The 22,580-nt window shown below is 42.2% G+C and overlaps 1 protein-coding gene across 4 annotated transcripts; it reads right to left on the bottom strand.

The window, feature by feature from the left end:
• Nucleotides 1-1,115: 1,115 nt before the first annotated feature.
• On the bottom strand, nucleotides 1,116-18,827 carry RWDD3 (RWD domain containing 3). 4 transcript variants are annotated; one of them, XM_081914303.1, is made up of 5 exons: nucleotides 18,572-18,827; nucleotides 13,248-13,295; nucleotides 5,961-6,448; nucleotides 3,806-3,903; nucleotides 1,116-3,702 (listed from the first exon to the last, which is right to left on the bottom strand). In XM_081914303.1, the coding sequence occupies exons 1-5, from the start codon at nucleotides 18,654-18,656 to the stop codon at nucleotides 3,588-3,590; spliced, it is 834 nt and encodes a 277-aa protein (XP_081770429.1). In that variant the 5' UTR covers nucleotides 18,657-18,827; the 3' UTR covers nucleotides 1,116-3,587. The 4 variants fall into 4 exon arrangements, with proteins under 4 accessions (XP_081770429.1, XP_081770428.1, XP_081770430.1 ...); XM_081914302.1 differs by having other exon boundaries at nucleotides 3,806-3,921; nucleotides 18,572-18,821; XM_081914304.1 differs by lacking the exon at nucleotides 13,248-13,295 and having other exon boundaries at nucleotides 3,806-3,921; nucleotides 18,572-18,813.
• Between the last annotated feature and the right edge of the window lie 3,753 nt (nucleotides 18,828-22,580).

Raw genomic sequence — 22,580 nt, forward strand, 5'->3', positions numbered from 1 at the left:
TTGCGTTGTGGCTCATTTCTGAATGTACAAATGCTGCGCCAAATGTGCTGAAGAGTTTAAGCTGCATTTCCATCTCCAGCCTTAATAATAGAGCAAGTCAGCAAGGATCACCATCAAGAACACCATTTATAGCGATAGGGTTTGAATATGAATGAGGCTTCAGCGCTGCCTGGGTGACTTACTATACCATCAGCTTTGGCAACAGAGTTTATATTTTTCTTTTAACTACCATATGCAATTGCTGCTTTTGATGCAAAGCATTTGAATGAGCGGACTTGGGTCGTTGTCAGCTTTTCGCAGAGGCTAAAGCTTTCCTGAAATGTCACAGCAAAGTTTTCGGAGCAAGGATCTGAGCAATCCATTTTGCCACGGGATACTTCCCGACAGGAGTGGCCATGAAAGTCACTCAGTGCTAGCTTCTTCAGGTTCTTTTCGTAAACCCACAAACTTTGCAATAACATCCGCACATATGGAACAAACATAAGTGGGAGGCGACAACCTCTGTCTAGTAAAGTAGCGAACTGTGCAGCGTCTGTGGACCCACATGCATGTATGCGCAAAAGCTTTATGACCATAAGGATGCTTATTAAAATAGGCAGAATGTGAAAACTGCAAAGCTAAATAGGTTTAATCATCATTACTTCCACTCAATAAGCCTGAAATAACAGTGCAGGAACCTGCCACTTAGTCAAGAGCTTCATTAGAGAATTGCAAGGACACATTTCCCTAGATACACCAAATGGTTGGATGTGTTGTCCCTGCATTTGTAGCACGTGCATAACTGTGTGAGAGAGAAAGAATGAACTCACATGCACACCGTGTTTATAGCAAAACATGGCGGGGAGGAATGATGATTAAAGCATTGACTATGTTCCCTAGCCGCCACCAAGTGCTGAATTCACTAGGTTGGACAGATGGCACTGACAGATATTGCTTCTTACTACTAGCGATGTAGTGGAACAATGATAACAGTGTTTAGGCATCACCCATGTTAAAGCTCACTATCACCATGGAGCAAACAAATTGTACACTGGTTAAACAGTATTGTTAGAAGAGTTTGCCACGAAAAGAGGTAGATATAAAAGGGCTTGATTCACGTGGAGCACAGAAGCAGCTCGTTTGGCAACATTTAATTTCATTTCACTTTGAATTTGCATACCGCCTTTCTATATTACTATACACAAGGCAGGTGACAAGCTGAAGGAACAACCAAATTGACAGCAAAGATCGCACACCTAATAACAATCTAATCCCATACAAAAAAAGTCATAACGAAAACATCTTTAGAATAATCAAGTTATATAAAATAAAGCAATAGTCAATAATCCATTACAATAGTAAACAGTATAATAAAATATCAGCAAATAATAATTAAGCAGTTTACATTTAACCATTTACAATAAAGAATTCCTAAACTGTAATAAATAAAAATAACAGCAAGTCACAATGAATAAAATACCAAAAAAACATACATAAAAGGGCAAAGTTGAGAAACAAGGATGCACAATTTATATATTTTTTAAAATGGAATATCCCTGAACCTCCTCCTCTCTTCCCAGCTGCTTCTGCTGATCTCAAAGTCATGGTCTGGGAAGAAGGGTTCCTAGGGCTAGAGGGTGGGGCAAAGTGAGTGGAAAAAGCCATTGCCTGATGGCCAGCAGAAAGTCTCTCTCCCCTCACAGTTCTTCATCTGGAAACATTGGGGATGAAAAGTAGTTCCTTGGACCAGGTACAGGGAACCCGCAGCCCTCCAATGTTGCCAAACTTCAACTCCTATCAGCCAAGGATGATGGAAGTTGTCGTTCAACAATACCTGGAGGGTCAAAGATTCCCTCGCACATCTTCAACTGGTGTCATGTACCAGACATCTCACCTGCAATTACAGTGGCACCTTCATGGTATCTCTTGAAAGGGCATCTTTTAAAAGCCTTAGATACATTTAACTTGTACTGGCTGATAATGGGTTTTAGATGAGACCAGAGAGATGGAGGGATGAAAGTATTAGGATAGCATCTGAAGCGTGAAGGCGAAGCATGCCACATAGTCAGAGGTGTAATGGGCCCCTTGAATCAAAGGTTTTAGAAACACTGCCTTAGTCTGAACCAGCCAAGGTTGTGCTATGTTCAACCCCTCCTTTCTTTTAAACATCCATGTTTTATGGTCCTTTCCTAAATGTCACAAAGGCAGATGCTGCCATCTGAAACACACGAGCTATAAATCTGATGTCGAAGAGCCATTTCAAACCCATTTCATCTGTAGATGAAATGCTTAAGTATCTGCCACAGAAAACTGAAAGAGGTTCCCCCCTCCCACTCTTCCCCCCCTCTCTTTTTTACTATTGTCGCAGTAAATAAGCAAGTGTGGATTGAAATGACATCAACCATATGCTTTGAAATGAAGAAAAAAAATCACAAAGCTCATTGCAGCTTGATGAACTCCAAAGAAGGTCAACCACCTTCTGTATGTGTTTGAGCACCGTTCTGTATCATGAAAGCAGAGGGTGGGGGAGAGATGCACCCCAATTTGTTAAGGGCTACCCACAGCCAGATGCAGGTTTCTAGAGAAAGGAAGTCAATGTGTAGCCTTCCAGATGTTGTGGGAGGTGGTGATACATCTGACATAGGAATGCTACAGTCATTTATAAGGCTCTGACTAGCTATAAAATGGCCCTCCAGAGAATGCAAGACTACAACTCCCAGCATCCCTGTCTGCTGATCAGAGGGCTCATGGGAGTTGGAGTCCAACAACATTCAGAGGGCTACAGGTTCCCCACCTCTGAGCTAATAAGTTGTTGGGGAAATACAGGCTTTAAAAAAAATATATATCAAAATTAGAATGGTGGTAGATGAAAACATGAGCGTGAAAGGGTTCATCCAAGAAGTCATCTCTGCGAAGTTATTTCCCCTCATTTCCCCAAATCTAAACAAGAGCAAATAAAACTTAAAACAGCTGCTGTCTTAGATATGTAACATCTTATTCACAAATTAACAGTGCCATCCTACACATGTCTATTCAGAAAAATCGTCCTGTTGAGTTCAGTCAGACTTATTTCCAGGAGTTTGTGCCTAAGCTGCTTTGGGAACTCCTAGAGCAGAAAAGCAGGCTAGAGATGAGGTATAAACAATTGCCATTTTTCTTTATTCCCAACAAAGTTCATTTAAAATATGGTGGAAAGAAAGGGGGGTGGTTCTTGTACAGCTTTCCAAGTAGCATAAACATACCCCAAAAATGTCACACTGGAAACAAATTATTCTAAAAGATCATTTAATTATAAGAGAAAGGAGGAACAATCTACCCTGATCCCAAAGAAGAGGATGATTTCTGTGCCGCCCATGCTTCCCATCTGACCTATGGTTCTTAAATATCATTAATACGCAAAGTGTTCCAGCAAAGAGTTGTCACAATCAAAAACATCACCCGTTCTGAGTGTGAGGAGAACTTCCCAAGGAGACAGCTTTTTCCTGACATTTTGCAAGAGAGACTTCAGAGCTGTCCTCCACCAAAACCTTTCATTTTACCTTCTCTCGGCATCGATTTGATACGTTCAATGACACTTTTAGTCTCAGCCGCATGTGCCTGCTTCAGAATTACTTCAAGCGAGCCAGCACAAACTCACTGAACAGTTCTGCCAGGCCCGCAGCCTTGAATTCATTTTGCAGCTCACCCAGCGTTGAGTACTCTTTGACTTCAAATGCCTGAAACCTATGTTGTACAAGAAAGACTTCATGAATATGCCTGCTTCCGTGTCAGAATGTAATTATCAATTCAAAGCTGCTTTTCTTGCCGAAACAGTGCTAAATTATACCTTCTGTGTGCTGCCTGGGCTTTTGTTTCTGAAAGAACGCTAATCATTTTCTCTTTACACTTCTTTCCGCTCGAATCCACATCCACCTTGCTGGTTTTCTGAAGAAGAAGATATTCCTAAATCACACACACACACAAAAAAACCCACACAACATCAGAACATGAAACGTCAACTGTAAGAGCCTGTTGATTAAACTTTATTGCTGAAAAATAAAAATAAAAAGGGGAAGGAGGCCCGTCCTTAGCATTGCCCTGGTCAAAATCTCAAGGTTCTTAAGACTAAAGGTGAAAGACCAGGTGAAGTTTGAAGTTGCAAGACCAGCATTACACTTGTGTTTCCATGTAAAGCATGGAAAATATACACCCATGATGGGATACATGAGGGAACGCTGGTGACATGCTTCAGTTGTGCTGGCCTATTATTATTATTATTATTATTATTATTATTATTATTATTATTATTTGATGCACCAAGTCTTCCAGTGTTCTTAACTGGAGCTACCCACAAACTTCTTAAAACCATCAGGGATATAATTAGCGCTACTTTAGATAGCAACCCATTGTTGCTATTATTTTAGTTTGCTGTTTTAGTGTTTCACATTCTGCACTTACAATCTTCATAACTTACAAACCAACCTGTGACCATTTGGTAAATGGTGGTATAAAGGTAAAGGTAAAGGGACCCCTGACCATTAGGTCCAGTCGTGACCAACTCTGGGGTTGCAGCGCTCATCTCGCTTTACTGGACGAGGGAGCCGGTGTACAGCTTCCGGGTCATGTGGCCAGCATGACTAAGCCGCTTCTGGCAAACCAGAGCAGCGCACGGAAACACCTTCCCGCTGTTTTAACTTCCCCCCATTTTACCTTCCCGCCGGACCGGTACCTATTTATCTACTTGCACTTTGACATGCTTTCGAACTGCTAGGTTGGCAGGAGCAGGAACCGAACAACGGGAGCTCTCCCCGTCACGGGGATTTGAACCACCGTCCTTCTGATCGGCAAGTCCTAGGCTCTGTGGTTTAACCCACAGCGCCACCCATGTCCCTAAATGGTGGTATAGAAATCCCTAAATGAATAAGACATATAGGAAGTTACATTTTGAAAGAGCATACATTTATGAGTAGTCTACAGGGTCATTCGACCTTCCTACCTCTATGGTTATGTTACATGTACTTATCCCTTTTTAAAAATAAAAAAATCCTAGTTATGTCTAGGTTTGCAGTTGGCTTATCCTGATCCAAATTATGTAATCTATCTTAGAAACCAGGCTTCCACTACAATTCTGCTACACTGACTATGAAGAAACTTGTTGCAGGAAGACAGAACACCATATTCTCCATAGTGCAGCCATAATCACATGCATTCGTCTTTGAGGGATGTGGCAGTACAACGGTCAGTATTTACCAGAAGTCTGTTTGGTTAGCATTTGGTTCCATCTGTTCCTAGAATAGGAATAGGCCACAGTAGGCCTCAGACTCCCAACAGCTTCCTGTCTGAAAACCAGCTTTTTTCCTCCCAAGCAAAGATCCTGTGTAAATTGCCACAGAAGTTCGGCACAAAGTTTTCCCAACATGGACTTCAGCCAATTTCTTCCATGTGTGAGGAAAATGCAGGCAAATGCCAGGCGAGATACAGCTCTTGGCTAACCCTGTGTTGCTGTTTCCTCTGGAGAAATGAGGATTAAAAGATCCCTTTGCCGGGGGGGGGGATCAATGGGTGGAGCTAATATTGCTGGCTCTTCATCAATTCAGAAATAAGCTACCTGTTGAGGTTAGCGGCTGACCAGACCCTCTTAACCCAATGCTAAATCTAGTTATAAATCAGGATTCCCCAAACCTGGGTTTCCAGATAGTTGTGGACTACGATTCCCATTATCCCTGACGACTGGTCCTGCTAGCTACGGATGATGGGAGTTGTAGTCCAAAAACAGCGGGAGACACAAGTTCGGGAAACCCTGCTCTAAATACAAAGTGCACGCGGGGTGGCGTGGGGCGGGACACAGAGCTTAAACTTTAAAAAGACATTGCTGTTAATAAAACAGCCAGTTTCACAAAACGCCTAACAAACATACAAAAAAAACACCTGAATGTATTTGAACTGGCATAGTTCTCTGAGCTATCAGCAACCGAACCGGCAAATCAGAGCAATGTCTGCACCTTAATGCTGCTTCTGTCTCCTTGAAGAAGAATCAGAATCATCTTGCCCATGAACATCAGTCTTCCAGTCAGCTTTAGATCTGCACACCATTTTTCTACTGTTTTGACATATTTTCCCTTCGCTCTCATATGATCTAAACGCAGAAGGGCAATCCAGACACCATCCTCCTCAGGTCCGTCTGTTGATAGAGTACTTTCCCCGCTGCAGACTGAAGTTTCAGCTTGCTCGACAGCATGCTTAAGATTCTGCTGTATCCAGAGAATCAACTCGTGTACCATGGGCTGTGAAAAATGCCTCTTTCCTTCCTCGAGTAATCTCCCTTTCACGGCCGCACACTGCGTCCTTGTAAGCTGCTCAGAGCTAACAGAGATATTCGGCAGGCTTGATGGGTAACCAATCGGCAAATGAAACAACAGCTTCAACAATATATCTGTGCCCAAAGGTCCTTTTGCGCTGGTCTGAATCCTAAACGAGATTCCTTCCGTCTCTGAAAAAAGCAGCCAAAAGCAATGATCAACTGAGAGTCAATTAACATATTTGCAACAGTTGGTTGTTTGTTGGTTTGTTTTTACCCTCAGAAAAAAGCTTTACTCACTCTCGGGGGCGGGGGAACCTGAATGATCTATTAATATTTCATATAACTATAAAATGTCTGGTGTGAGATTATTTTTGTACTGCGGAGGGATAAAGGTAAAGGGTCCCCTGACCATTAGGTCCAGTCATGGGTGACTCTGGGGTTGCGGCGCTCATCTCGCTTTATCGGCCAAGGGAGCCAGCATACAGCTTCCGGGTCATGTGGCCAGCATGACTAAGCCACTTCTGGCAAACCAGAGCAGCGCACAGAAACGCCGTTTACCTTCCCGCCGGAGCGGTACCTATTTATCTACTTGCACTTTGACGTGCTTTCGAACTGCTAGGTTGGGAGGAGCAGGGACCGAACAACGGGAGCTCACCCCGTAGCGGTGATTCAAACCGCCGAGCTTCTGATCGGCAAGTCCTAGGCTCTGTGGCTTAACCCACAGTGCCACCAAGTACAAAATTGACACATCAAATGTGAAGTGTACCATGCAGCGCAGAGGTGGATAACCTGCTTCTGCCTGAGGGTCACATTTACTTGTGGGCAACCTTGTACAGCTAAAGTAGATGTGGTCAGATACCACTCGAATAATCCCAGTTCATGAACATATAATCCCAATTCATGAACATAGGCCAACCAGGAAATATCACCAACGGAATTATCAGGGCCAGTTAACGGTGCAGCCTGAGAGAAAAGGATTTGGGTAGAAGCCTGAGGGCCAGGTAAAATGGCCTGGAGGGCCACATTTAGATCCTGGGGCTGAGGTTTACCACCCTTGATGCAGTGGCTAAAATACTAAGATTGTAATCCAGTATCTACTTACCTGGGAGTAATCCATTTTAAATCAATAGGATTTACTTCTTCGTTTCCATTACTTATTTTATTTATTAGACTGACAATACTGCCCTTCATCATAAGATCTTAGGGTTCACAGGATAAAAATACAAGGAAAAGGCACAAATAGATAGTTAAAACAAAAACAACAAAACAAGTATGAGATTGCACACTGTTTTTGAGAAACTAAGATATTGCTTCCACCATGAATTTGTTGGGTGGTGTAACCTGGGAGAGCAGGGTTCAAACCCCCACTTGGCTATGAAGTTCACTGAGTGACCTTGGGCCAATCACTGTCTCTAAAATGAGGAAGGGAGAACCATGAGTACAGTGGTGCCTTGGGTTAAGTACTTAATTCATTCCAGAGGTCCGTTCTTAACCTGAAACTGATCTTAACCTGAAGCACCACTTTAGCTAATGGGGCCTCCCGCTGCCACAGTGCCGCCGGAGCACGATTTCTGTTCCCATCCTGAAGCAAAGTTCTTTATCCGAGGTCCTATTTCTGGGTTAGCGGAGTCTGTAACCTGAAGCGTCCGTAACCTAAAGCGTATGTAACCCGAGGTACCACTGTATTGCCTTTAGCTCCTTGCAGGAAAAGATGATATATAAATGTAACAAATAAAACTAATATTTCTTAGCATGGTTTAATATGCTGAAGGTACAAGTTATAAGTTATGTAAATAAAACATTAAGTGAAGCATTTTGGACATTCAAAAACCAATATATAAATGGCAAAGTATTGTGGCATGTTGTTATGTGAATTATGAACTGGATAAGCTACTTCCCAAAATAGGCGAAGGAAAATCAGTAATCAGGCCAAGCCTATAATTTTCAAGTCACACTGGAGAGTGCTCAAAACAGCTTTAAGAAAGGAAAGGGGGAAAAGAGTGTCTAAATGATATTACGCTAAGATTCCTGAATTCTGCCTTTGATATTTCTCTGTCCTTTGTGCTTAAAAGGGAAGTCATACAGCCAATTGTTACCCTAAACATTTTAGTTTAGGGATTAAAGAAGAGATTAATGCTTTAACACACCTGTAAGAATTTAATCCAGGACCTGAATTCATAGCAATAGATCTTGAATGGAAAGCAATGTGGAAGGGTCTGTTGAAGTGTTGGTGAAATTCAATATAAGTCTTGGGAATACAAATATGGATTCCATCTAATCAATAACTATTAGTTAAGATAAACCAGGACTCTTTGAGGGTGAACAAGCAAGACTTTGTTTTTTTTCCCCTCATGCAAGTAAAGTCATGTTGCTTAAGCGTCAAACTACTTAAGCTGTTCCACCAGGCCTTTGGCCAGGGCACAGCCTGACTCCCTCCCTCGGCAATCTTCATGGAGCTCTGGCACAATGGTTGCCAGTGGCTTGATTTGAATCAATTTTACAATGAATGATTTTAGAGTGTTGTTTGTACTGTACTTTTGTACTGTTTTATTTTTGTTAGCCGCCCTGAGCCCGGCTTTGGCTGGGGAGGGCGGGATATAAATAAAATTTATTATTATTATTATTATTAAACTATTTACAGCAAATAGACCCTCATGGCACAGATAGGGTAGGACGAATTTTCAAGAGAAAACAGTGCAGAGAAAGAAGGATTAATACCCCCAACTTCCTATGTTAATCCCCTTATATCTAGATCACTGTTGCCTGAAGTTGCTTTCTGCAAAACAAAAAGTTTCCAGCCATGAAACACAACCAAGGGTAGGCAAATGGCAGATACCGGCTGTTTATGAGCTGTGGATTTGGGACAGGAGTGAAATAAAACGTATCCCCTAACTAGTCGCCTGCTTCAAGAGGGTGAGGTGTTTTCCCCCTTTGGGGGTGTCCCCAATTTTCTCCCTCAGAAGCCAGTCGTTTGGTGTGGGGGTTTGGAATTGAATTTTTGCCTTTGCAAAAGCAGAGCCAACACCTGCCAACCGGCCTGGATGCTGGCGAAAATAAACGAAGATAAAGTTTCTAATATCCAGAGAGAGAGAGAGAAAGAGTGACAGAGACAGAGACCACTTGGGGGTCATCAAATGAAACTAACTGGCAAGAGATTCAAGCCAGAACAAATTTCTTCACAAACACCCATAATCAGCTTATGGAACTGACTGCTACCAAATGTGAAAGGTTTTAAGCCTAGCCCCACAAAGTTGTCTTTCAATGGCTATTAGAAGATTGTGAGGGTGTTGTTTTTTTTTAAAAAAAAGATGGTAATGATAATGATGGTGTAAACTATTTTGCATTGTTGGTTTTCATTATATTGTGCATCACTCTGGTTTCCCAACTGGGAAGTAGACCAGCATATTTTTTAAAAAATAAAATAAAATAAATGAATAATACTGTTGAGAGACAGGGTACCCCTAATTGAATACCAGTTGCTATGGGTACAAATATACTACAAGGAAGCACCGTTGACTTCATGACTTATTTGTGGACCTTTCTGAACTATCTGACTGGCCTAGATGGACTCTGGATATGGTCTAGCACAGTTTTTTTAGAGAATCATAGAGTTGGAAGGGACCACGAGGGTCATCTAGTCAAACCCCCTGCAACGCAAGAATCTTTTGCCTAACGGGGGCTTGAACCCATGACTCTGAGATTCAAAGTCTCATGCTCTACTGACTGAGCTATCCCAGCTAAGTTATGTCTTTAGAGTTCACAGTACCCTTTATAGGAGACCCATGCAATTTATGAACCTTTGCTTTACACGTACCATACTTGTCATAACAACAGGCATTTTGGCAGTACAGAATAAAGTCGGAGAGATCCCAGACCACAAGATCCCAGACTATCCACTGAAACCCTAGTTATGCACAAAACTTGCTCGAAAATATGTAACTTCCAAGCCAACAGAAACGACCGACCTGCAAGCGGTTCTTCAAAGTACCATAATTTTTTCTTCTATTTTAAGTGTATATGGTACTGTATGACTAAAACTGTGATTTTCCCTCAGCCATAGCCGCTAAACTGGCAACGCTGCCATTACAGCCCTATTTTCTAGAGAGCTGCTGAAAGAATTACTGCAACACGAAAGGCTTTGAACACTTGGAACGTGCTATAAAAATGCTGAGTTTCATTATTGTCATCAGACTAATCGCCTGAATCAAAGGCAATGGAAAAAAGGAGTAGAATGGCACGTGGTTTTTTTGTACTGTGCTGTTTTCCAACAGCAATGCAGCCAGCGTGAAACAATAGCGACGCTTTTGCTAAATTAAGAGGGGACAAGGATCTCATCTGCTTCTACTAAAACAGAAAAAAGTTAGGGTGTAAGATGAAAGGTGCTCTTTTTTCAGATCTTCACTACATCGTTTCTTTGATGTGTTCCAACCACTTCACCCCATTCCTTCAAAAAGTTGCTAAAATGTCAACTTGATTCATTCTGAAGGGGTTGGGAGAGACAGATCTGAAAGACGCAGCGAAGCAGTCCCAAGTTTCAGATGAGTTCTTTTGAAGTGGCTTGTCTTTTCCCTACCTCCCAAGATCTACCTCGGCTTCATGGGATGGGCAATGGAGCTATGTCTGATTCCTGCCTCCCGCCCCTTCCTCACGGCTGACACGGCTTCGCAAGCTTCAGTGCCCTCTGCCAAACAACAGACGAAGACAGTTTAGTGAGTGACATGAGCTGAAATGGTTCCGACAACACTGAGCACTATGAACAGCATGCCGAGAAATGGAGTCTCCTTCTCAGTAGACTGTTGCCCTAAGAGGAAGACATTGCTCCTGTCTTCCATGGGCACTCTCAAGGAAACAAGAGGGACACAGAGGCACTGACTGACAGGCAAATACAGAAAAGCCAACCACAGAGCAGCATCAGGAAGGGGAAACAGATTGGAAAGACTTTTGTTGTTGTTGTTTAGTCGTGTCCAATTCATCATAAGCCCATGGACCAGAGCACGCCAGGCACTCCTGTCTTCCACCGCCTCCCGCAGTTTGGTCAAACTCATGCTGGTAGCTCTGAGAACACTGTCCAACCATCTCCGTCCTCTGTCGTCCCTTTCTCCTTGTGCCCTCCATCTTTCCCAGCACCAGGGTCTTTTCCAGGGAGTCTTCTCTTCTCATGAGGTGGCCAAAGTATTGGAGCCTCAGCTTCAGGATCTGCCCTTCGAGTGAGCACTCAGGGCTGATTTCCTTAGGAATGGATCGGTTTGATCTTGGAGAGACTACCATTGTCTAAATCATGAGGCCTCAAGGTCTCATGATCTGGACTGCTGTCAAGAGATTTCCCAACCCTGGCCTACAGCATATCAAACTGCAACCCTAGTCTCCCATTTCGCTTGCTGATGCCATTTTCCCACCCCATGCAGCCACTGGGAGATGTCAGCGCCTCCCCCCACGGCCGCACAGAGTGCTGGGCACAACATGTGCGGAGGAAGGAACTTAAACACATTGCAGAGTTCCCAAAAAATAGACCAGAGGCAATTGTACTTCACCCAGCAGAGCTTTACCGCTACTGAAGGCAAATGAGCATAATGGTCACAAATCCAATACATTCAGGATAGGCACAGTCCATAAGCAATCTAGTTGCAGCAGACTTAACTTACTTATAACTTATAATAAGACTGAACCTTAACACTATAGCATACAGAACAGAACACCGCACCAGAACAAAGTGACAGAAAGAGAGAGTGTGAAACCTAGGCTCCTCCTGGCCTGAATATTATAGTCAGCATGACCTTGACAGAAAGGATAACAGAACCAGTTTAAATCAGCTGTACTCAGCTTCCCAGAAGGAATAACCCAAACATCCGAGACCTTCTGCCTGTTTCTTTCACGTAGCAAGAAACCTTCCAGAACACTCTTGAACTAAGTAGAATAGGAAAGATCTCCACACATCAGATCAATACTTTCTGTACTAAGAAATGCAAACTGACAGGGCATCCCCCATTTGAACAGACCAGTTTCAAGTTGGCTGGGGGGAGGCATGGCAGCAGCGGCGAACCTGACTGACCCAGGTTCCAGCTAAGGTCCACCTATTTCTTATATAAAGAGGCCATGCCCGAGCCAACCATTTGGGTTTGGCACTGGATCCTTCGCCCTGAGCATCAGATTTGGTCCTTTCCAGATTTCAGGTCAGTCCACATGAAATACTCACTGAAGCACAGAATTGTAGAGTTGCTGTATTGGAAGCCAGGGAAGGATATTTTTTCCTGAAGACAAATTGGGCCAGTTGGGAGGTTTTTGCCAGCAATCATAACTTGATGGCGGATAAGGCATTGGGCTGGATTCTTAGCCTTTTAGGTACCCCGCTAAAGGGGTCCGTGAGGGAGTGTTTCTGTCCAGGAGCCCACACAGGGGCTGTTAGGCTACAGCAACCTTCCAATATGACACTCCTGGTAGGACTGATTCAATGTATGCCAAAATCCAGGGTCAACCCGGCCAATTAATCCACTAGGAGGAGATGACTTTGTTTTTGTTTTTTCTCTTTGTTCTTTTTTCCCCTTCATTTTCTTTCTAGGTATATGAAATTTGCATATAATTTTTGTATACATGTTAGAAATTATAGTAAGTCCTGTAATGTAATATGACAACATTTACTGATGTAATATAAGAATGTTAACAAATAAATAAAATGCAAATTAAAAAAAAGAGATACATACCCAATGCCTTCGCCAAAGCCTACTTACACCTGCAATCAATAAAGTGGAGGCCTATTTTAACCCAAAACCAATGTCCTTTATCTTATTATCTTCCTTGTCCTGCCTCATGCGCCCCGGCCTGCAATGCAAAATCAGCCGGCCCCCTTTGTGCCTCGAATTTGCTTTGGGGTTATTTTTCTTGCACATTTCAAAATAATACTGACATATCAGGCTGAACATGATAACAGCCCTGACTCAGAAGGGCCGCTGGCAGCTGAAGTTGGCGGATTACAATAAGTCTCCCTACCTACCTGTAATAGCACCTTCTATTTGCCTGACTCTTTCACAAGAGGTGCTATCTGAAATAGAGAGCAGTAAATTACCATTCTGTTGACATTTATTGTGCTAATAAGTTGGAAACCCAGCACATTCTCACTCATTTCCCCCAGCTGCATGCTTATCATCAGTAAATTTAGTGCTGGCATACTTCAAATTGTTTTCTGTGTTTGGTGTCAGCTAGAAAGGGCTCCCTCTCTACCCCTCCTTTTTTTCCTTTTTGCCGGCTTTCTGTGTCACCCACTCATTGTGCATTTCTGAGCGTTACCTGCAGAAATCCAAATTTTGATGAACAAATATATGTTTTATGGCAAGATAGCTGAGCAAACCGTAGAGGAGGACGAGAGAGTGGATTAACAAGTAAATTATGTCGGTCTATCGGCAACACTAATCTTTGAGGCCAGACAATAAAAAGTAAAGCAGACCTTTGTTAATTACCTGATTTAAATTCATTCACACATCATTTTCAATAAAACGCCTGCTGCATGTTGAGCGGGTCACTCCTAAGCTTCAGAAAACTCAGACCAAGTGGAGGGAGAACACCCCATACCCACCAAACCTCAAGAAATCTCTACTCTGACCCATTCACGTCCCTTGATTTTAACGCAACCATCTCTAATAACGGGCATAATTTGTTTTCGTTGATTAGCATTTCCAAACTGCTGAATATATTTGAAACATCTAGGCAGTGTGCAAAATACAAAATGGAGATAAAAGCAAACAATCGAGCAATAGCAGGGTCCAATCTTAAGAGTCAGAGAAAACCTAGATAGAAAGATATGCCCGTTAGCAAACAATTATTAGATGCTTGTGCAGCACTCACTTTAGAAAGTCACTAGCAGAGGGACTCAGGAGCGGTGGCGGCTTCACCAGTGATATACCGCTAAGTGAAGCCGACATCGCGGTCCGCTCCTCATACCGGTCCTGGGAGATATATTGATATATCACCCAGGCCTAGTGCCTCAGTGATCAGGCATATGGGATTTTTTCCAACGCTAAACATGGGTAAGCAACATTTCAGCCGATTTGTATTTTAACAGCAAACATTTTCATAAATTATTCAATCTAATTTGGATGCTACAAAGACACTCCTGGGATCCACAGCAGCAAAACTAGTTTTGTTTTGCAAAACTGATACATATCTCATACTGGAACATTTTGCAGAACTGGGAGGCACAAAAGATCTCCAGCTTGATTCTGGAAATAAAATGTCTTGCCTGCATTCCCAAAACATATTATCTTCTAATTTTTAGAATCCTCTTTTGACAGTTATTAATAGAGTTTTAAATATATATATTCTTACCAGACCAAAGATAGGGTTTGACACCTGATTAACAAAACCTTCACTGATTAATGTGTTAATAAATCAAATGTGCATTTGTTTGCAGACTTTGACAATCGTTTTGAGAAAGACAGCAAGCTTCTCCTGTTCTTTGAGCAGAGATGGCTACACTGTGGCCCAGATCACCTGTCAAAATGGCTGACAAGGAGAGGTAAGGAGATGAGGAGAGATAAGAATCTAGCCCACCAGACAAAGGCAGCTCCCCATCCCCTCTTTAAACCTGGAGAACTTAGTCTTGGAAAACAGAACAAAAATCTCCAGTTTCTTCTATTCCCTTTAGCAAGTCAAGCAAATTCTGGCTAGTGTCATTCATTTACTCATCACAATTTGTTATATATATATATATACATACGATATATAAAAAAAATTGTGACAGAAAGTTGACACCCATTAGACTCTCTGCTATGTCAAAAGTTAGAAACAGTAAAGATGTGTAACTTTTTTATAACAAAAATCTGACAAGGAGAAAAAAAGAAGCCAAGCTGGATTTGCTATCATTAATTATAAGAGAGTCTGGGATTAATTATTTAGGGTAACTTTTAGGTATGCATGTAATGCAGAAGAAAGGAAAAATAAACTGTCACAATAGGCCACATTCAGATGGTGATGTAGTGGCTTATTAAGTCAAAATATGAACAAGTTCTTTAGAGGGCATGTGCAGCCACTTCTTGGTGTAAGTAAACAAACCAGTTTTTGGTTAACCATAGTTTCTCAAACTGGATGAAATGGGAAACTATGGTTAATCAGGAGATTCCTGGCTTAACCACAGTTTGAATGAAGGGATGGGTGAAAGTGTTCTGTGTGGATTGATCCGATGACCGTTTGAGGTATGAGCACCCAATCTGGCTCAGTTATCTGAGAGCAGTGGTTTTCAAATTTTTGATCTCCGGGGATTCCTTTCTTCACATGCGCTTTTCTCCCAAGGAACCCTCTGTCTGTTGCAGAGGTTTCTAAGCTCAGTTCATGCAAAGCACAGACCAGCACAGGATGCACCCACCAAACACACTTTCCTATGGCTTCACACTGGAGACAGAGATGGCAAAGATGGGCCAGCTCTTTTTTAAAGGAAAAGTCTGCCTAAAATTACTGATCTCATTCAAAAATGCCTCGCAGAACTCAGCGTCCCCTGGAACGCTGTTTGAAAAGCTACAGTGCTGCGGGGGGCGGGCAGGGGACGCTGAGTTTTAACAGAGAAATTGCCACACATTTGTAGCACACCACAGTGGGGGAAACACTTGAACTGTTTTTGGAACATACTCAGATGCATATTTAATGTGCATTGGTGATGTTTAGCAGTCCGACAGTAAGCTCGTGCAAAGCAGCCTTGGGGTCTTCGGAGGCGACTGGCAGCAGCGGAGAACATTTGGTTCAACTTGCCAGCAGGTGTTGACAGAAAAGCAAGGTACAAGGGCAATGCTTACAAGAGAGATGGGAACAGAATGGGAACACTTTGCATGTTTACAGACATTTGAGCTGGGAGGAGAAAAATAAAATAAATAAAACTTACATCATTTTAATTTTTTCCCCCGTGCTAAGATTCAAAAAACGCCTGAGAGAAAACATATCCAGTAGGAAATTGGGATTTCCTTCCCCCGCCCCCACTTGACATAAAAGGAAGGAGGTATCAGTTGATGGAGAGGGGGAAAAGGATGACAGAGAGGGAAGGGACTCTCAAATATCATCCACAGGGCTGTGTATCCACCGTACATGTAAAGCACATTCCCCGCTTCTTGGCAAAAAAACCCACAACAATCTTGGGAGTTGTAGTTTAAAGATGCTGGGGACTACAGCTCTCAGGATTTGGGGGGAAGGTGTTTTAAATGTATGGTGTGTACACAGCTCAAGTTAGCTAGCTGCTCAGCGCCATTTTTTAATGGGCTCAACTCAGAAAGCGATTGATCTTTCCTGAACACCTGATTGATCCCGGACAATCACCCTTTTGTACAAGAAAGTATAGATAAAGGAATGCAAGAGAAGTCTCACGGGTATTTTATTTTGGATGTGGGCATCAGCTTACATCTCACTGCACACATCTAAGCCAAAATATATCGCCATCAAGCCACTCACTGTCAATAAAACACACAGGAAGGCAACATCCGCTTGGCTCTGAAAACTGGAGTTCTGGGATCATGTATGTTGCCTACATGAGCAGTCAGACCACTTGCTGCTTCTCTGCAGCTGCTGTCTGTTATTTAAAGGGGTATTTCTCGGAAGGAATAGGAACTTATATGGAGGGAGAGAAAGGCAAGGGAATGTCTCAGCACGTTGCTTAAAATGTTTTTAGAAACACTGCATAACTTGAAGGCAAAGGGCAGCGCCTGCACACACATAACACACACAACAAACAACAAACTTAGTTTTTGAACCTCTGTTTCGCACTACATCTTGTTTGTGGGCCTATTCAGGAAAGTGGCAGTGAATCAGGGGGGGGGGGGAGTTATTGTAATAATAATAATTTTTATTTATACCCTGCCCTTCCCAGCCAAGGCCGGGCTCAGGGCGGCTAACAAGCAATAATAAAAACAAGTTGAATGAATACAACTTAAAAACAAGATTAAAATACAACATTAAAATGTTGAAGCATTAAAATATTAAAATGCAGCCTCATCACAGGAGGAGAAAGGAAAAAGAAAGACAGGGAGGGAATCAAATTGGCTCCAAGCCAAAGGCCAGGCGGAACAACTCTGTCTTACAGACCCTGCGGAAAGAAATCAGATCCTGCAGGGCCCTGGTCTCATGAGACAGAGCGTTCCACCAGGCTGGAGCCAGTGTTGAAAAGGCCCTGGCTCTGGTTGAAGCCAATCGAACTTCCTTAGGGCCCGGGACCACTAGGGTGTTGCTATTTATGGACCTTAGGTCCTCCGTGGGGCATACTGGGAGAGGCGGTCCCGTAGGTACGAGGGTCCTAGGCCGTGAATGTTTCAGGTGCCCTAGCTGAAATCAAAGCACTGATCTTATTCTTTCTTTAAAAAAAGAAGAACCGTAAGCAAGCAGGAACAAGAGTTATCTAGTGTATCTACTCCTGGATTTATTTATTTTTTTGCATTGGTGCTTATTTATGCCAGTAAAAACCACCATGCACTTAAGAACTTAGGCCCCGTAATGCAGTAGCTTGACTTATCGAATTTGGACCTGGGAGACCAGGGCTCAAACCCCAACTCAGCCATGAAACTCACAGGATGACCATGGGCCAGAAAGTCTCAAGCTAGCCTGCATCTCCCGCTTGTTGGAACATAGGAAGCTACCATATACTAAGTACTACCAATGGATCCATTAAACTCGGTACTGGCTACGCTGTCAGGCAGCTGCTCTCCTGGGCTTCCGCCAGGGTTTTCTCTCAATTATGTTCACACCCTTCTCAAATGCAACCCGTTCCCCCTTGATCCATGGCTGCGTACAAAACAGCAGGAAAAAATCAGCAACCAGACAATGGCGCTTTGCAGATGCTTAAGGATATTCTTTAAGGGAAAGAGTAGGGATAAAAACTGATGAAGCAGGCACCTGGACAACAGATTAAGCATTCCTATTATTATTATTATTATTATTATTTATTATTATTATTATTATTATTATTATTATTTTAAAAACTGCGCAACAATTTCAAAGGGGAGGGGAAATTAGGGGGTTGCTGAAAGGGGGAAGTTAATCTTCGCTAATGAGAATCAAAAGTAATTCTGATTTTGATGGGCTGATAAAGCTGAAATTCATCTACCGCTTGCTGCTTTTGTGGCCTTCATAGCTTCTTCTCTGCCCTCCAGGAGCCGCACAGAATTTCCCCCTCCTCATTTTTATGGGAACCCCTGCTTTTCAAACGGGTCTTTTTCCCTCCCCGTGTTGTTGTTGTTGAAAGCAGGTGTGCTAAAAGCTGCTCCCATCTGTCGTGATTAGGAGGTTCTCAGCAAAACCTCCCGGTTATGGGTCACTAAGCCAGCGGTGCTAGGATTGAGAAACAGTCACCTGACACCTCCAGCACTTCACATTCATCTTCCCCGCAGTAAATCGCGGCAATCGCAGAGAGCTCCTCTAAAGCCAAGTCCGACATGGCAGAGAGACGCGCCGCCCCTTCCGCCCGGATTGAAAACGGGGACGGGCTTGAAAAGGAGTCCCGTGTCCACAAGGGGGCGCTCCGCCTCCTTCGCTCCTTAAGGCGAAGGCAAAGGATGCGGCTTCTGGCGCTGACAGCTGATTCCTGGTTACCTCAATAACCAACGTTGTGTACATTGTGATGAAAAGAAGCCCGTTTCTTCGGGAAAAAGCACTGTAAATTTAACAATAAGAACAGCCAGAGGCTCTGCATTCCTAAGGTGTGAAGTCTGATTACTTTCAGAATTGTTTTTTTTAACAAAGGACCTTTAAACAAAACTTGTGCATGGGAAACAACATAAACTGAAAGTGCGCAAATTGGAAAATTATGGTTATATAGTACTTTGTAACTCTTCTCATGTATCTGAAACCTTCCTGGCCCGCTGTCAGCACGGAATGCCGTTGAATAGACAATCTTTAATTCACAGATAAGTAATCTTGTACAATTCCAAGAAATGCTAAAAGTAGTTCAGTCCTAAGCATGGCATAGTGGTTAGAGCACTGCACGTAAAACAGGGTGAGACCTGAGTCCGAATCCTGCCCCAACCACCATCACAGAGTTCAAATGGTGTGGTGTTTGGGCCCGGTCATCTTGTATCAGCCTAAGCTACCTCACAAGGTTGTTGTGAAAAGAGCTGTTTGAGCTCCTTTGACAAAAGGCTGGATAAAGAGAAATAAAAGGTGGCAACTAAAAAATTTTTTTAAAAAGCAATCCATGGCAAAAATAGACAGGGCAACCCAACCCATGTAGCAACATCATGTGAGGTGGCTCAAAACAATTACCTACAAAAGAAAAAAACTTATATGGAATGTATCTCGAAAGTCTCCACCAAAAGCCTCTGTCAGCTAAATAGAGACAAGGCTTCCTGTGAAGTTATTCATAGCTAGGAGAGTTCATGAGGAATTAGGTCATCCAAGATATGCTGCGCCCCTGATTTATATGTGGGCAGGGGCAGGGCCCAGGATTGTGCCTTATTGGCAAGAGTGTGGGCAGCGGGAAATCAAGGACACACTTTCTGTTTGTATGGCAGTCCGGTTGAAGACAGCGCAAAATCTTCACAACCACCGCTGCGTTCAGCTAGTGTCATCCTGGAGCATTGTGGGAAAATAAATGAGTGGTTATACACAGCCACCTGCCAGGATAAGCTCACAGCCAGTGTCCGCCAGCAAAGGAGGGAACCATCAGCGGCACCTTCTCCCAAGGCTCCCTCAAAACATATTTGTAATTTATTGTGGGTGCTTAAAAATACACAGGCCCACGTCGCCTTCATAGTTGCTGTGGCGGGCCATGAGCTCTTAGGGTCAGGTGGGAAATATATCCAAACAAGCATTTTCCAAGGTACCATGGCCGCAGCTGCCCAAGTGAAAGGGTGCTTAACAAAACCACAGTTTCCTTGCTGCTGCTGTGCAAAGATAATTGCACGTAAAGCAGCAGGCCCACAAAATAATTCACTTCACTAAGGCAACAAAACAATTAAAAACAGCAGTGTGGCCATGTTTCAGCAGTCTACATATTTCATACCTGTAAGTATGAAATATTTACAAACTAATAGGAGAATGAGCGGCAGGTGACAGAAACAGTTGAAGAGGGGCTGTCAAAAGTGCAGCAAAGTATTGCTTGCTCCTGTCAGAAAGGCGTCTGTGAAAATTAGCTGAAACTTACCACCTTCTTCTTTTATGACAATCTTTTCCTCCCTCTCCACTCCCCCAGCAACCATCTTCCTTTCTTAACAATGCTTTGTTTAATACATTTAATACATTTAAATATTTTTTTTAAATAGTAAGTCAATGTAAATGTCTTTTAAACTGACACTATCTAAAGTCACTGAGGTCCCCACACACAAGTTCTTGCACTCTGACATTTGGAAGTCATCAAATGAGACAGCATAATGTCAGTTTGATATTTGTCACACTATGCAAATATCCGCTTCATGTCAAAGATCTAAATCCCATCTAAACGTAATACATTCTCTTGTAGTCACAGGCTTGTGAAAATGCTAAATATTTAAATTCAAGATGAATGTCTATTCTTGGCCTTCTGTTGCATTTTTACTGTGTAGGAACTCTTTTCTATTTTTTTTTTTTGAATCCAGTTCTGTGGCTCACAAAAAACTAATATTAATAGCTGTTCTTATTATTAGCATACCAGCTAATTAGTGTGGCCTACCAATTCCTGGTATGCAAACACTTGTAACTTAGCCCTTTGCAGATTTAATTCACGTATAAAAGATATGTGTGGATAAATGGAACTGCCATCAGAATATGGCTTGTTGTAGCCATACTGTTGGGATGTACTGATGCTTAATTGAAAGGGTGCAGTAAACACACATGTCCCACAGCTAGGGAGGAGAGTATATTTGCACATCCACAGTTGCACTATTCAAGCATAGATTTATATTATATTATCTTTTCCGCTTTCTTCTACAGAAATTTTATCACTTTAAAACTCACCAATGTTGGCAAGGTCTCAGGACCCAAACAGAAACAATATTACAGTAATCCCCAGTAGTCAGAATGACTGATTAAAGACGTATTAGTGAATAATAAAAGGTTCAGAAATTGATATTACAGCAATAGGGGGGAAAGGAAAAGGTCTTCCCTACTGAAGTATGCAACTTGTGTTTTTACACCTCATTTACAATAATTGTAACCATTTCATTCACTCTTGATTTTTTATACTTTATTACAAAGCTCATTGTGTTGAACCTATATTATTATAGGTAATTGTTCTCTTTATGTATATTGTCTGCTTTGGTTGTTCAATCATTATATATATATGTGATGGAGAAAAATCCATCCTTTTCAAAGTATTTAACTGGTATCCAACTCAGCTGTAGATGCCATACTTCTGAGAGGACTGAACAAAGTCATTTAATACACTGCACTCATTGCGTATGAAAATGCAGCCATTAAGTTCATCTGCAGACTGAGAGAATAACACTTTCTGCCAAACATGGCTGTGTTTTAGAACAGGGCTTCCTAAACTGGTCTGCGAACCAAGCTTCGTTCAGGTGGTCTGTGGTGTGTGTATGGATTTCTGGTTGAAGACGGGCGACGGCCCATCCATCACATTAAATGTTCTTAATTTTTAATTGCATTTGAATTGCTTCTTTTATTTCTTATATTGTATTTTGTTGTCTTGCCATTTGAATTCTATGGATTATTTGAATTCTTACCATAAAATACAATATAATTTGAGTTCTATACAATAAATTCAGTAAGAAGCAATAACAGCACAATTAAAAAGCAGAGAGTGCATCTAGCACCAGTGCATCACATTTGCTACAGCAGGCAGGAAAAAAAATTAAGTAGTCTGCAAGACCCTCAAGTTGTCATGCAGTTGGGTGGAATTGGGGAACCACTGTCATAGGCAGCAATTTTAGCAGAAGGGTACTTAATACATTCACTTTTTACCACCATGTAATGTAAAATGTTAATGTGGGTCTGCAGGGGCAATGACAGGGACCATATGGTAAAGATATGTGTTCGTAACTTTAGATGCAAGGATAACACACTTGTTACTTAATCCTTCCCACCTGGGGAATATATCACTCAGACTTTCCACACGCAGAAATTTTCACACCTCCAGAATTTCAGTTCCTTTCGAACATTTTGAGTGACTTTTTTTCTTTTTAAATGACCTTTATCTAACTGCTCAAACAATCCAAACTGCTTGTGAAATCAAAAGGATCAGAGGGGTAGGTTTATTTGTAACAAGAACAGATGAGCAGTAGTGCTGAGATGATAGTAATAAGAGCTCAATATTGTATGCCCAGAAGTCATGACCTACATGGTGTTTTTGAAATATGTATACCCTAACCTGCTTGCTGTACAATAAATGAGACAGGCATTTTTAAAACCACAAAATTCTGAATTTCACAGA

Source organism: Podarcis melisellensis, assembly GCF_964234715.1.
Source record: "Podarcis melisellensis genome assembly, chromosome: 6".
Classification (NCBI taxonomy): domain Eukaryota; kingdom Metazoa; phylum Chordata; class Lepidosauria; order Squamata; family Lacertidae; genus Podarcis; species Podarcis melisellensis.

Excerpts from the sequence above, each read along its gene's own strand:
- RWDD3 (XM_081914302.1), bottom strand. The coding sequence starts at position 18,656 with ATGTCGGACTTGGCTTTAGAGGAGCTCTCTGCGATTGCCGCGATTTAC. Across the intron at positions 13,296-18,571 it reads TGAAGTGCTGGAGGTGTCAG|ATAGCACCTCTTGTGAAAGA; the intron begins GTGACTGTTTCT and ends TCTCTATTTCAG. Across the intron at positions 6,449-13,247 it reads AATAGAAGGTGCTATTACAG|AGACGGAAGGAATCTCGTTT; the intron begins GTAGGTAGGGAG and ends TGCTTTTTTCAG.